Genomic DNA, 15,293 nt, shown 5'->3' with positions numbered 1-15,293 from the left:
AACTGGCGCACACGCTGATACTCTGGCTACTGCTGTTGCTGGGAGTAACAATTTGGCCTTTGTCTTGGATCCAGGAATCTTGTGTCTTCTGCCAGCATCCATGAAACTATGTCAGGCTAACTTGTTAGTTTGCAAGTAGGGCAAAATCGGAAACCCTTCCCAGTTCTTAATAGAACCCTAGAGATCGGAACACACATCCTTGGACTGACTGAAGTACAATTGGTATGTTAGTGTCTCCCAGAACAACAAACGGGTCCTAGAACTTTTTAACCCCATTTGTTCCTCTCTAGGCTTCTATACCATTTGTTTTTTTAATTCTATTTTTATTTTAAACACAAGACATGATGCCACCAACACTTATTTAGTTTCACCCACAAAAATGCCATTTTCCTGGTACTTCATCCCCTCCCCACCCCCCGTATCTTAGGCCATCGATATGGGATCAAGTTCCTTCTATCTGGAGAAAATCCGTGTCTGTTTTCTTTTGTGTAGGTCTGCAAATGACAAAGCCTCTCTCTCTTTCTCTTGGTTTGTGTGACGAGTGAAATGTTTTAATATCAGCTTCCTACTTAAAGGGAAGCGTGCTGGTATAGAATTCTCATTGACATTTATTTTCTTTTAGCTCTTTAAGATGTCATTCCACTGTCTCTGGCCTCCATTGCTGAGAAGCCAGCCGCCAGTGTTTGAAGACTGCTATTTTTAGTATTTTTTCTCCACGTTTTGTTTACAGCCGTTGTAATATGGTACCTGTCAGTTGCTGCTGTGTTTCAGTAGGTTGACGGATGTGCGTCGTCCTCTGTTACTGCTGTGTAACAAACTACCCCAGGACTTGCCTTAAAACAACAATCAATTGTGTAGCCCACACACGTATGCAATTTGAGCCGAGCTCAGTGGGCAAAGCTCTCTTCTACTTTGCATGGTGTTAGCCAGGGTGGCTTGACTGCAGGGTCCAATTCTAAGATGACTCACTCACAGCTGGCGGGTTGGAGCTGGCTGTTGCCTGGAAGTTCGTCCAGAGCTAAGGGTCCAAGGTCAAGAATCATCCCTGTGGGTTGTGTCAGTTTTCCCATAGCATGATAACTGGGTCCCCAGAAAAAAGAGGTGGAAACTTCCAGTCTCTCAAGACCTTGCTCCAGAAACTAAAGTGGCATCACCTCTGCCATATTCTATTGGCAAAACAGTTACCGAGTCAAATTAAAGGGTAAAGAGCCATAAGGCACCACTACTCAATGGGAGCAGTGTCAAAGAATTTGGGGGCCATGTTTTAAAAACCTGCACGAGGTCCCTCAGTGTGAATTTCTATTTTTGTGTTTGTGTGGGAGGGCGCATAGATATTTTCAGTCAGTCTAAAAAAAGGTTTCATCAATTTTGAAAAGTTCACAGACATGAACTCTTCAAACATGGCTTCCGTGCCGTTCTTTTTCTGTTCTGCTTCTGTAGTGCCACTTATATGTGTGGTCGATCTTTCCGTTATATATTCTGTGTCCTTTTTCTCCTGTCCTGCCTTTTCATCCTTAGGCTCTTCAGGCTTTATTCTGTTTACTCTTTTCTGGCCTATGTTCCTATTCACTGGTTTCTCGTCAGCATTTCCCAGTCTGCTTTTTTTTTTTTTTTAATGTTTATTTTTGAGAGAGAGAGAGAGAGAGTGCGAGCAGAGGAGGGGCAGAGAGAGAGGGAGACGGGGGATCTGAAGTGGGCCCTGTGCTGACAGCCAAGTGCTTGATGCAGGGCTCGAACTCTCGAACCATGAGGTCATGTCCTGAGCCAAAGTCAGACACTTAACCAACTGAGCCACTCAGGCCACATCCAGTCCGCTTTTATATTTGGCCACTGGGTTCTTAAACTGTTGGCAATTGGATGTATGTATTCACTTATTTATTAAGATTTTATTTTTATTGATGTATTTTTAATTTTTTTAACGTTTATTTATTTTTTTGAGAGGCAGAGAGAGAGCATGAGTGGGGGAGGGACAGAGAGAGAGAGGGAGCCACAGATTCCAAAGCAGGCTCCAGGCTCCGAGCTGTCAGCACAGAGCCCGACACGGGGCTCGAACCCATGAGATCGTGACCTGAGCCGAAGTCGGACACCTAACCAACTGAGCCACCGAGGTGCCCCGAAACCTGGCCTTCTGTTTCTTTTATGTTTGCTTCTCCCAGGTACCTGGTAGCATTAGCCCTTCAGGGTGCCCACCCACGGTCAGAGGTGGCCCGCCCCTGGCCTCCGGTCCCTGTCCCCCGAGCCCACGAGGTTGTCAACGCTACGGTGTATCCCTCCGGCCTCTCAAGTGACAGCAGCCTTCAACACCAGGCTCACTTCCTAGATTTCCGTAATCCGTCCAGCCTGGCACTTCATCCCAGTCTACTTAGGTATCCAGCGCCTCAAGCAGATGGCCTCTTATATTTTGTCGCGCATTTCTGGTTGTCCCGAGGAGGCGCTCCCGTTCACATGACCTAGTCTGCCGTGGGAGCGGAAGGCCTCAGAGAGATCCCGTTTTCTTTTGGGTTCTTCTCACCGGAATTCAAATGCCTGCTTCCACCTTCCCCGTTAGCTACCTCTGCTTGCTCCCCTCTACAGCAAAACCCCTCCAACATACTGTCTGTACTCCTCCAGTTTCTTGCATTCCATTCCTTCTTAAACCATTCGAGTCAGGCTCTGCTTTCCACCTAAAGTGTCTTGTCAAAGTCGTCAGTGGATGCTAAGCCCAATGATCAATTTTCAGTGTCATTTCTTTTCTTTCTTTCTTTTTTTTTTTTAACATTTTAATTTATTTTTGAGACAGGGAGAGACAGAGCATGAACGGGGGAGGGTCAGAGAGAGGGCGACACAGAATCTGAAACAGGCTCCAGGCTCTGAGCTGTCCGCACAGAGCCCGACGCGGGGCTCGAACTCACGGACCGCGAGATCATGACCTGAGCCGAAGTCGGACGCTTAACCGACTGAGCCACCCAGGCGCCCCTTAATTTTATTATTATTATTTTAAAAATATGTGCTGTATTTTCTTTCTTTCTTTTTTTTTAAAGTCTATTTCTTTATTTTGAGAGAGTGAATATGTGTAGGAGGGGCAGAGAGAGAGGGAGAGAGAGTGAGAGAGAATCCCAAGCAGGCTCTGCACTGTCAGTGCCAGGTGCCTGGTGCAGAGCTCAAACTCCCGAACTGTGAGATCATGACCTGAGCCATGATCAAGGGTTAGACGCTTAACTGACTGAGCCACCCAGGCGCCCCAATTTTCAGTGTCATTTCTAGTTGCCATTTCGTGTCATTATACCCGACAGAGCAACAGCATTTAACGTGGAGCACGCTGATGTTAAGAGGTTGGCAGGATGAAACAAAGAGGAGCCGAGGAGAATGAGGAATAACTTCCTTCCTTGTCCTCTCTTCTTTGTTTTGTCTATAGCGCTCATTCCGCGGCAGTTTGTTTAATGTACTTTCTTATTTTGATTTTTACCTTACTCATTGTGTTGATCTCGCCCACAAAAACATGGGCTCCGGGAAGGCAGGCCATGTCATCTGTTTCGTTCATTAACTTACCCCTCCATTTAGAACAGTGGCAGGGGTTTGGGGCGCTCGGGTGGCTCAGTCGGGTAAGTGTCTGAATTCAGCTCAGGTCATGATCTCGCGGTTCGTGAGATCGAGCCCCGTGTCGGGCTCTGTGCGGACAGTTCAGAGCCTGGAGCCTGCTTCGGATTCTGTGTCTCCGTCTCTCTCTGCCCCTCCCCTGCTCATGCTCTGTCTCTCTCTGTCTCAAAAATGAATAAAACATGAAAGAAAGAAAGAAAGAGAAAGAAAAAGAAAGAAAGAAATAGAAAGAAAGAAAGGAAAGAAAGAAAGAAAGAGAGAGAGAGAGAGAGAAGGAAAGAAAGAAAGAAAAAGAAAGAAAAGAAAAGAAAAGAAAAGAAAAGAAAAGAAAAGAAAAGAAAAGAAAAGAAAAGAAAAGAAAAAAGAAAGAAAATCCTGACTCCATTTAGAGGTGTGTGCGTGCATGCGTGTGCACGTGTGCGTGGTGGAGAGGGGAGTCCGGCTGGAACAGGTCGGTGCGCAGCCAGAGGCAGGCAGTGAGCCGTCCGTGGGGACCCAGGGCTTCTGACTCCAGCGAGGGTGTGGGCTGAGGCTGGCTCATCTCTGTGTCGTCCTCCTGTGCCCTGGCTCCAGACTCTTCCAGCTGGAGAGGGAGACGGACGCCCTCGTGAACTTCCAGCACTATTCTATCCAGCTGCCGCCCTTCTACGAGAGCTCCAGCCAAGTCCTGCACGTCGAGGCCCTGCAACAGCTGACCGACCTCGTCCGCAGCCATCCCAGCTGGTCGGCGGCCCATTTGGCGGTGGAGTTGGGCATCCGAGAGTGCTTCCATCACAGCCACATCATCAGGTGGGCCAGGAGGGCCGGACCCTCAGGAAGGTCCCCGGGTCTGTGTGTGTGGACGGGCGGGTCCGGGGAGTCTCTCAGCCTTGCCTCAGTTCCCCTCTGCGGGCCGGTGTTGCCTCTGAGTGGGGAGTATACGAACGCCGGACTGAAGCCAGAAGGAGAAACGTAGGGCCCACCTGGTGTGTTATACCCCCCATGAACTTGAATCCTTCCAATACCCACATGAAGGGTCATCAGCCTCCCAAGAGACTATGTGGCCCGTGCAAGGTCACTCCGCTGGAGACGGCCGAAGAGGCCTCAGATCCTTGCATCTGCTTCCAAGGATCCGGGTGCCCTCCTGGTGGCTGGACCGCTTGCTTGCATATGGCCCCTCAGCCAACACTTCCGTCGGTGGAAGTGCCCCCCGAGAGGGACCGCGTGGGCCCCGCCGCAGGACTCCGGCTCGCCTGCTTGCCCTGAGGTGACCGCACCTCGTTTCAGCTCCCAGGCCCTAGGCTCAAAACTCCTCACTGCCCTTTACAGCCTACGGACCTGTTCTTGCACACCATCATGGTGTTTCACTTCCCAGTGCTTCTGTCCATTTCCTAGGGCGCAGCTGCTATTATTGTTATCGTTTCGTAGATAAGGATATTGAAGCCCCGAGAGATTAAGCCAGTTGCCCGAGGTTAATGAGATTTCTGCCTTCCGACCCTCTCTACCCCACCCTGCCTGCCTCCCGCTTCAGGCTGGCGTGGGCCTAGGACGCGTGTCTCGTGCGGATGTGCCACTGAACAACTGATAAGATCACATCAGCCACAAATAAGTGGTTTGAACCAGGCAGCCTGAGCATGGCGTGAATGCCCCTGAGCTCCAAGCCCACTTCCCTCTTCTGCACTTGAGTTTCTTAGCACCCCTCCCTCCTTCCCTCCCCCGCCCCCCCCCCGCCACAGCTGTGCCAATAGCAGGGAGAATGAGGAGGGCTGTACCCCCCTGCACCTGGCCTGCCGCAAGGGCGACGGGGAGATCCTGGCGGAGCTGGTACAGTACTGCCACGCCCAGATGGACGTCACGGACAACAACGGAGAGACTGCCTTTCATTACGCCGTCCAGGGGGACAATTCCCAGGTGCTGCAGGTGAGCGGGGGTGACCGGTGCTGGCCACACCCCACTGTCCCCACTTGGCCCCGAGCTCCTTCCTGGAGGGTGTACCCTCTCCTCCTTTCCCTCCTCCTGCTCGCCAAGGAGAGACACATCCTTGGTCACTGTACTCTGACCACCCTCGGGAGGTCCTCCAACCCAGGAAATGAAATCAGAGGTCCAGTCCAGCCAGTCAGTTTAGTTCAGCTTGTCCCAAGCACCCACCGAGCCTGACCCTGGGCTGGGTGAATTCATTTCAACCTTTCCTGGAGGGGCTCATGGTCCGGTGGGACCAGATCTCCAGTGCCCATCCCTGGGAACAACCCCCTTTTAAGTTTCTTAATTCAGAAAAAATTTTTTATTTAATTTTTTTTAATGTTCATTGACTTTTGAGAGACAGAGAGAGAGAGACAGAGACAGAGTGCAAGCAGGGGAGGGGCAGAGAGAGAGGGAGACACAGAATCCGAAGCAGGCTCCAGGCTCCGAGCCGTCAGCACGGAGCCCGACGTGGGGCTCGAACCCGCGAACCGTGAGATCGTGACCTGAGCCGAAGTCGGACACCCAGCCAATTGAGCCATCCAGGCACCCCCAGGAATTTTTCCCACAAGCCACAGCAATGGCGGCCCAGCCCCCCAGCCGGCTGGCACAGACAGCTTCCTGTTTGCCTCCAAACCTCCTTTCTCCAGGGCTTCCCTTAATGTTCCTACCCGGGTTATAATCCTACCCGTGTTATCTCATCGGCAGACTTCCCTTCCCCTCAAGTCTCGGCGGAGGGGGTTGGCCCGGAGGGTGTTGGGGAGGGTCACGCAGGGGGCTTGCCTCTGTCAGGCCCCAGCCCACCCCAGTGTCCCTCTGTCAGCTCCTAGGGAAGAACGCATCGGCCGGCCTGAACCGGGTGAACAACCAAGGGCAGACCCCACTGCACCTGGCCTGCCAGATGGGGAAGGAAGAGATGGTCCGAGTACTGTTACTCTGTAACGCTCGGTGCAACATCGTGGGGCCCAGTGGCTACCCCATCCACGCAGCCATGAAGTTCTCCCATAAGGGGTAAGACCGCCCCCCCCCGCCCCCCACCCCCCGCCCCGTTGGCTGGCTCTCTAGCTCTGACATCTCTTGTCCTCACGCCCAAGTGAGCAGTGGCTTCCCCAGGCTCGTTAGATGTGTATCAGATGCTGGTGCCCAGGGCCGGCCTGGCACGAACAGAGTGCTCGATGAACGTGTAGCAGGTGTGAATCTCCATCCAGAAAGTCAGCTGCGCAAAGAGCAAGAGCTTTCAGATGTTTTCCGTAACGCACCTTAATTTCTGGCCACGAACCTCCCTCTCCCAAACTGGAGAAGAACGATCCAGATCCTCCCCGGGTTCCTCCCCTTTCCACCTCCCCCAGGTGGTCCTCCTGGGATGGAGTCACACGCAGCCCCGGGGAGGGGCCCACCCGACCTGGGTCCTCTCGCACCCAAGCCCACCAGCCCGATCCGAACCCCTTCCTGGCTACAGTGCTGCCCTGTGGCTTCTGCAGCTTCCTGGCTCGAGGCCCAGGAATGCTTGGCAAGGTGGCCCAGAGCCCCATCTGCCCCATCTTTCCTGGCTGGTGGCACCGTTGGGAGGCAGGTACCAGGCGCATGCCGTGGGGAGCCCCAGACCAATCTGGGGCTTCTTCCCTTGTCTCGAGACCTGGGAAACCCTGTTCTCGGGAAGATTCTCCATGTGGAGTGTGGGTATGTGTGTATGCGTTGGGGGGGGGGGTGAGAAAAGGGAGGAATATCTTAAAATGTGGCCCAGTGGGAACGCTGTCTGGAATGGCTGACTGAATGAATGAACGAGGCAGTCGGTCCCGCAGTCCGGACACTGTGCTAGGCGCTGGCCTTAAACGGAAAAGAAAGCAGCTCTGGGACAGGAGACACAGAGGTCACCCGGTCCTTCTGGGCTGTGCTAAACAGGCAGGGGGAAGAGGAGAGAGGGCTGCACGCACGTGGGGGCGGGGGCAAGCCTGGCCGTCCCTCAGGCTCTTCCTCTTCTGGAGTCTGCCCCCACCGTGCCGGCCCCTCTGGCGACGCCATCCCCTCAAAGGTCTGGTCCAGACTGGGGCCAGCCCCCCTTGCCATGTCCTCCCCAGCACAGCCAAGATGGAGAAGAACTTTCAGAACGACCTGACCAAACGGTTGGAGACAGTACTGACACCTCACCCCCAGGGGTCAGGTTCCCCGGGGGCAGGTTGCATCTGGAACGGGCACGGGTGGTGGGTGATGCCGTGTCATAGCTGAGACGTAGCATGGCGGCCTCCCTCTTGCTCAGCTCAGCCTCCCCAAGCCTTGCTGTCCAGGGGCGCGTCCTCCCAGGGCCCCGGCGGGGCCATCCCTCTGCCACCGCGCGGCAGCTGGTGGCAGCGATCACAGGCGTTAGGGCCACAGAGAGGGGTTCCGTCCCCGCTCCCATCTGGGAGCCCCTCCGCTGTTAGCCTCAACTCGGCTGACCTTCACAGAGCCAGGTTGGGGCCAGGGACTCGACTTTTCACTTTGCCAGCTGTCTTCAAGGGTCGTTAGTGTTGTAGCACGTGTCAGAATTCCCTGCCCTTTTAAGGCAGAGTAAATATACGGACGGACCACATTTTGTTTTCCCCTCCATCTGTTGACGGGCACTTGGGTTGTCTCCCCTTTTGGCCGGTGTTGCTAGGAATGTGGGGGAACGAGTATCTGTCTGAGTCCCTGCTTTCCGTTCCTTTGGCCGTACACCCGGGAGTGGGGAGTCGCTGCAGCCTTAATTGCTGTGCCTGTGCTTCCCGCAGGACGCAGGTCACTGTGTGAAACAGCAGGAGCGGAGGGAGGGCCAGGGGATGGAGGGCGACCACGTGCCAGGCGCAGAAATGAAATGTCTTCTCTCCCTCAACCCCCACAAGTCTGGCTAGGACCGCGCCCGTGTTGCAGACGGCCTCAGCCACTTTCCAGAGATCACCAGGGAGGAGGCTGGGGCTTGACCCTAAAGCCAGCACCAGTGAGAGTGATCATGGCCGATTGCTGCTATCAAGGAAGGCTTCCTGGAGGCGGGGGCTTGAGCTGTGTCTAGGGGCTCAGGATACCCTGGACATACCACAGTACACGTGCTGGTTGGTTTTGTTGCAACTTTATTTGCAGAAACTCTTCTTCCCCAGTGGTTGAAGCCCCCAAGTCGTGGCCTTTTCCAGCCATCCCCAGGCCACCTCCCACCATCCCCAGGCCACCTCCCACCATCCCATGGCCTTCTATACTGCCCCTTGGCTCCTTTTCCCCCTAGGTGTGCTGAAATGATCATCAGCATGGACAGCAGCCAGATCCACAGCAAAGACCCTCGCTATGGAGCCAGCCCCCTCCACTGGGCCAAGAACGCAGAGGTAGGCAGAGTCTGAGGGTGAGTGGTGGGGGGGAGGGGGCAGGGGGCAGGGTCCCAGGGCCCCATGTTCCTCAGCTGCCTGCAGGAAGGAGGTCCCTGAGATGATTCTGGGGGATTGATCTCATAGTGGTCCCACAGGCTTTGCTGCTCGTAGGCTCAGGGTCCTGTCTGTGGGTTCTTTGTGTATGAATTGGGGGTCGTATGGCCTGGCTTTGGAGGCGTGAAATCAGCGAGGTGACGTGTGAGAAAAGGCTTCATAAAGTGCCAAACAGAAGTTGGTGCTGGTCCTGGCTGTGCCCACAGAGAGCCTGGTGGGGCAGCAATTCCACGGGCCGCCCCTAAGCCAAGCTCCATGCCCCTGGGAGGGTGGAGGCCTCTGGTCCCTCACCTCCAGGAAGCACAGCTCAACAGGGCCCTGGATGCCCCAGAGGTTGTGGTCCGTTGTGACGGGCCAGGAGGGAGGAGATTGCCAACTTCTGCAGGGTACCTCCTTCCTGCCCTGAGCTAGACGCCAAGTCTGGCCTTTCGTGTTCGAGTGTACGAGTTGTCATTCGTTGTCACCCCTCTGTGAGGTAGGGACTTGCATTTCTATTGCCACAGAAAACTGAGGTCCAGAGGGTGTGACGGCCTACCCAAGCTCCCAGGACTGGGAGGAAGTAAGGCTGAGCTGTGGGCTCAGGACTGTCCAGCTCCAAAGGCCACGCCCCTCGCCCCCCCTCCCAGGCTCCAAAGGCCACGCCCCTCGCCAGGTCCCAGGCTCCCAAAGCCACGCCCCTCCCCGCGTCCCAGGCTCCCCAGGGCTGTGGGGCGTGCAGGGGCCGGTGTTGCCAAGGCCCAGGGAGTGGCCAGACTGGCAGGATCCCAGGGAAGGTCACAGGGAGCAGGGCAAGTTGTGGGACTTTGCTGAGATGCGTGGGGTCCCGTTAGTTCCAGGAAAGGACCCGGGAGCCCCTTAAATCAGCCAGCACAAATCAGCTCTTTGTCCTCTACCGTCCTGCTGATGATGTGGGAGCCAAGATGTAGGGCCACCCCCAGAACTGGGGCCTGCCACCTGAGTTCTTGTTGCTAGTGCTTTCCGGAGGCCCGATACCTGACGGCCGCTCAGGGCGGCAGTGGCAGCCCCCAGGTGTCGCCGGCCCCTGCTGCCCTTAGTGACCGCCTCCTTGGGCGCGGACCCTTTCTCCCGCAGATGGCCCGCATGCTGCTGAAGCGGGGCTGCGACGTGAACGGCACCAGCAGCTCGGGGAACACAGCCCTGCATGTGGCCGTGATGCGCAACCGCTTGGACTGTGTCATGGCCTTGCTGACCTACGGGGCCAACGCCAACGCCCGCGGAGAGCACGGCAACACGCCGCTGCACTTGGCCATGTCGGTGAGCCTGCAGGGGTGGGTGGGGGGCTACCCCTCGCTCCCTCCCTTGACACCCTCTTCCTTTCCCCGCCTCTCAGAATCTTCTTACCTGCCTACACTCCATTCAGACCTGCCTTCCCCCTTAGGAACCTTCCGTGTCCCCCTTTCAGCCCAGAGTGTCGTCTCCTTCCTCTATGCCCCTGTCCCTCTGGCTCCCGCGTCCCCCATGTGACGAGTGCATGGTGCGATGGCTCTGGCTACCCGCTGTGGCCTTGGGCAAGTCACGTCACGCCTGTCGGCCTCGATTTCCTCATCTGGAAACCGGGGGTGTCGGTACTGGCTGCGGAGTGAGCGGTGGATGCTCGGTAACCCCAGGAGGAATGTCCAGACGACACATGTGGTACCTGGCACCAGTGGGCAACCCTCAGATGTCACTTCTCTCCTGCATCAGGGAAAAATACCCGTCTGCATACTGTTTCTATCTCCTTGGGGGGGCTGTAATCTCCTGGGAGGCAGGGTCTGCTTGTGCATCTCCGTGGCCCATGGTAGGTGTTGGCCGCGGCTTTTGGTTTATTATAGAGCGGAGTTCCCCCCTCCAGTCTGGATAGACAACTGGAGTATGAACATAAGGAATTCAGGGAAGGGACTCTTACTACGTTACGGATGTGTGTGTGTTCCCATTCCGTAGCAATACCATGTATACGTAAGTATGTTCAACAGATTTCCAAGTGATGGAGTTGGAGAGGCATCTGGGACTCTAAAAGTAGAATGAGGGGCGCCTGGGTGGCTCAGTCGGTAAAGCATCCGACTTCGGCTCAGGTCGTGATCTAACGGTTCGTGGGTTCGAGCCCCGCGTCGGGCTCCGTGCTGACAGCTCGGAGCCTGGAGCCTGCTTTGGATTCTGTGTCTCCCTGTCTCTCTGCCCCTCCCCTGCTCATGCTCTGTCTCTCTCAGTCTCTCAAAAATAAGTAAATGTTAAAAAAAAATTTTAAAGATGTAGATTTAGGGCAAACTCAAAGACATCCTGTTTTATAGCAAAGGCCATCACTGTGGTGGAGACACTGTTACCCTGGGAGGTGGAAACTGTAAATGAAACCATGGCCATTTTCAGCACTGAATGAGCCATTAGAATGATCTAGTCCATCAGTTCTCAAAATTTTGGGTCTATGTGGTCCCTTTATAGTGTTAAAAATTAATTATTGAAGATCCCAAAGATTTTTTTGTTTATATGCATTTTATCTATCTGTATTTATTAGATTGGAGTTTAAACATAAGACATTTTCAAAATATTAATTCACTTACTAAAAAAATTTTTTTAATGTTTATTTTTGAGAGAGGGACAGAGCATGAGTGGGAGAAGGACAGAGAAAGAGGGGGAGGCACAGAATCCCAAGCAGGCTCCAGGCTCTGAGCTGTCAGCACAGGGCCCGACACAGGGTTCGAACTCACGAACTGTGAGATCATGACCTGAGCCGAAGTCAGACGCTTACCGGACTGAGCCACCCAGGTCCCCCTCAAAATATCGATTCATTTAAAAGTAACAATTCACCAATCAACAAGCTAGCCAAATTAAGTAACATTTTTATGCCAAACAACTTTATTTTCCAAAACAAAAAACAATCCAGAAGAGTTGGCATCCTTTTACATCTTTGTGAATCTTTTTGACGCCTGGCCTCAGAGAAGACATACTGAGCCTCCTATCTTCTGCTACATTTATTCTCTTGCAATATGTTGTTGAATGTTGGGGGATAAGAAGAAAATCTGGCCTCCCAATGCTATGTTGGAAAAGATGCACAGTTGCACCTTTTCAGAGAATCATGGATATTCTTTGATGTTGCACCAAAAGTGGACAAGGGTAGTTTCTGACAAGTCAGTTGCAGTGGGCAGAGCAGCCATCTCCAGGAGCTTTTCACACTTTGTTCCATGAAACGCTTTATTCCACTGGTATCTCTTGCACTTGGCACGGATCTCTCACCCATGCGTCATTTCCTTGGAAAATACCGGCTCGCCATGTATGCGCAGAAACGGCGACCCATTTCATCAGACGCTATCAAAACCCCACATTTGTAAATATCCCCACTGATCTCATCAGAAAAACCTTTCAGTTTGGGGAAGCCGTCAAAGCTGTCAAGCCCACTTGTGGCGTACACAAGTTTTTCTGGAATTGGCATTTTTGTTTGCAAGCTTGAATTTTGTCGTTGGCACAAAATATCGTCAGATGTTTTTCTTGAAGTGCCAGGCTCACTGCGTTCATTTTTGAGAACACGTCTACTGGATACCCAAGGCTGAACAATCGTAGTTTGTCAGTCATGGTCTCAAATAAAAATGGTGTTCCCGGGGAAAAAAAAAAACGCGTGCTTCTGCTCACAACTCCAGCAAATTGCCGACGTGCTCTTCCTCAAGATAACAGTTGTACTCTGGTATGCCACAGAAATGCCCAGGCTTTCTCTCTATCTGACAACACAAGGACCCGATGTCAAATCGTAATAAAATTCATTCTTACTGCTTCATGAAGGGCATTCCCAAGCGAGACTGGCTTTTTAATTAATTGGCTGATTTTTTTGGTAAATGTCTTTATTTATTTTTGAGAGAGAGAGAGAGAGAGACAGAGTGCAAGCAGGGGAGGGGCACAGAGAAATGGAGATACAGAATCCAAAGCAGTCTCCAGGTTCTGAGCTGTCAGCACAGAGCCCAACGCGGGGCTCGAACTCAGGGATCATGAGATCGTGACCTGAGATGCTTAACCTATTGAGCCACCCAGGCACCTGTTAATTGGTTGATTTTTTACTGCTAGTGAGTGGCAGAGAAGAACACCACAACGGTGTCACCGTCTTGCTATGGCACTAGGAGCTTTATGCATCGTTGTTGTGCCATCAGTGCTAAAGTCAACACAATGCAAGAAGCAAACACCATCTTGATAGTCTTATGAAAGCAGGTTTTTTTTTTAAATTTATTTTTAGTAATCTCTACGCCCAACCTGGGGCTCAAACTCACAACCCCAAGATCAAGAGCCGCACACTCTTCCAACTGCGCCAGCCAGAGGCCCCTGTGAAAACAGTTTGAACCTCACAAACCCTCTAGAGGGTCTCACACGTTCGGTGGGGGGCGGGGGGGGGGGCACACGTGTCACTTTGAGGACTGCTGACATTCACTGGTTCCCATACCTCAGGAACTTGCAGACCGGCCTCACATTTTTTGGCACGTTGATGTGTCACTTGCACAATTAGTGCTCAGTCATTTCTTTAAGTTGGTTTGCTTTTATTAACTTATTTTTATAAAGTTGTTATTTATTTATTTTTAGAGAGAGTGAGAGCACGTGTGTGCACCAGCCGGGAAGGGGCAGAGAGAGAAAGAGGGAGAGAGAATCCCGAGCAGGCTTCACGCTGTCGGGGCAGAGCCCAATGCTGGGCTCGATCTCACAAACCGTGAGACCATGACCTGAGCTGAAATCAAGAGTCGGCCGCTTAACCCGCTGAGCCGCCCAGGCGCCCCTAAGTTGGCCTGCTTTTAAATCTTACTTAAATTTATTTCAAAGGAGATGGTCTGTCGCCACCGTAAGGGGTAAACCAGTGACACGAAAAGGAGGAAACCAAGACAGAAATGCGTAACTAATGACTCAAGCATGCATAATCACCAGTGCCCGTATAAATCCTAATGTACATGAGCCACTATTTGGAAAACTGCATTCTAGACACAAGTCTTCATTCTCCAGGCCAGGAGATCAGGCCCCAGGAAGAGGGAGGTGATAAGACCCGAGCGCGGTCTCCAGGCAGCCAGTTGATTGGCTTGTTCTGGGAAACCACGCCCCGCCCTGCCCCGCCCAGCCTCCGATGTTAAATGCACGATGCGCTTTGGAGGCAAGCTGCCCTTGGAGGTTGCCGTCAGGGAGGACGTGTGCCCGGTTACCCCCTCAGAAGTGGCACCCTAGACCTGATGGACAAGACAGCCTTCCCTTTCCCCGCTCACCCTTTGCTGCTGCTTCTGGAAGTGATCAGCAGCTGACCCTTCGGTGGCCCCGTGGCCCCTGGGGCGGGGGTCATAGATGCACTGCTTCCTTCCAGGAGCTGGTGGGGCTGGCACCTGGGGTGAGTCACTTCCAGCTTCTGCCTGGGTTATTAAACGGGTGGGGGACCTGAAGGGTTCTAGCACCTTCTGCCGTGCCGTGAGAGGCCCGCCGAGTCGGTAGGCAGAGCGGATGAGGCTGGCGTCCTTTTTCTCTTCCTTTCCCTGAGCCGTTGGATTTTCCCCTCACTTCATCCCCAACAGAAAGACAACGTGGAGATGATCAAGGCCCTCATTGTGTTTGGGGCAGAGGTGGATACCCCAAATGACCTCGGAGAGACTCCTGCTTTCATAGCTTCCAAGATCAGCAAACGTAAGTGCCCTGCACTCCGGTCCCAGAGTTGGGCGGGGGTGGTGGTGGTGACGCATGCACTGGCGAGGAGGGGTGGTCCCAGCAGCCCGGCACCAGCATCCTGTCCGTATCCACCCCACTTGCTCCCTGCGTGGGGTTTCCAGGAGCACCTGGGAGGCAGAGAGGGGAAGCTTCCTGTGCCCGAGCACAAGGGCCATCCCCAGTAGGTGGGACCCTCCAAGGGGCTTGCCAAGCCAGTGTCCTCTTCTGTGCCGCCCTCATCCCACCTCCGGGTGCCAGGACTCGGGGGGAGGCAGGTGGGGGAGGCAGTAAGTAATTCCCGGATGGAGCCACTCGCAGGAAGAACGGTGGGTGGATGCATGCCCGCTAACACGAGTGTGTGTGCACGCGGGCTTGAGGCACACACTGCATGCTCGCTTGGTGAGCCCTGGCATCAGGGCTGGAGAAAGATCATCCTCAGCAGAAGCCCGGGCCCCCTCGGGGGGTTTCAGGGAGCCGTGGAGGCTGCCGTGGGCGCGCAGGTGACTGTGTGTGCGCACGTGTGTGTGTGCTACTTCCTAAAAACATCCTTTTTAGTTACCCTGTCTGTTAGATGAGGGTAAATGCCCACGGACTGGCTCGTCCCTTTCGAGCCCTGGGAGGGACTCGGCATTCGGCAGTTTTGAGAATTGCCGTACGTGCAGCCCCGACACGGGGCGCGATCCCACAAACCACAAGATCATGACG

General features: G+C 53.7%; 1 protein-coding gene across 6 annotated transcripts in view; it reads left to right on the top strand.

Annotated features, from left to right (window-relative positions):
- The window catches only part of PLA2G6 (phospholipase A2 group VI), a 57,948-nt gene that overhangs the window by 22,964 nt on the left and 19,691 nt on the right, over positions 1-15,293 (top strand). For 5 of the 6 annotated variants that reach the window (XM_019835555.3, XM_011284210.4, XM_011284207.4 and 2 more), the window contains exons 3-8: positions 4,150-4,365; positions 5,292-5,475; positions 6,338-6,525; positions 8,747-8,843; positions 10,032-10,214; positions 14,459-14,567. In XM_019835555.3, coding sequence (XP_019691114.2) covers positions 4,150-4,365; positions 5,292-5,475; positions 6,338-6,525; positions 8,747-8,843; positions 10,032-10,214; positions 14,459-14,567 — 977 coding nt within the window. Of the gene's footprint in view, positions 1-2,220; positions 2,367-4,149; positions 4,366-5,291; positions 5,476-6,337; positions 6,526-8,746; positions 8,844-10,031; positions 10,215-14,458; positions 14,568-15,293 lie in introns of those variants that run through there. The other variant, XM_045062354.1, reaches the window with a different exon arrangement.

The sequence above is a fragment of the Felis catus genome, chromosome B4, assembly GCF_018350175.1.
Source record: "Felis catus isolate Fca126 chromosome B4, F.catus_Fca126_mat1.0, whole genome shotgun sequence".
Taxonomy (NCBI): Eukaryota; Metazoa; Chordata; class Mammalia; order Carnivora; family Felidae; genus Felis; species Felis catus.
Note: the sequence above shows the minus strand (reverse complement) of the source record. Positions and strands in the feature narration are given on the sequence as shown.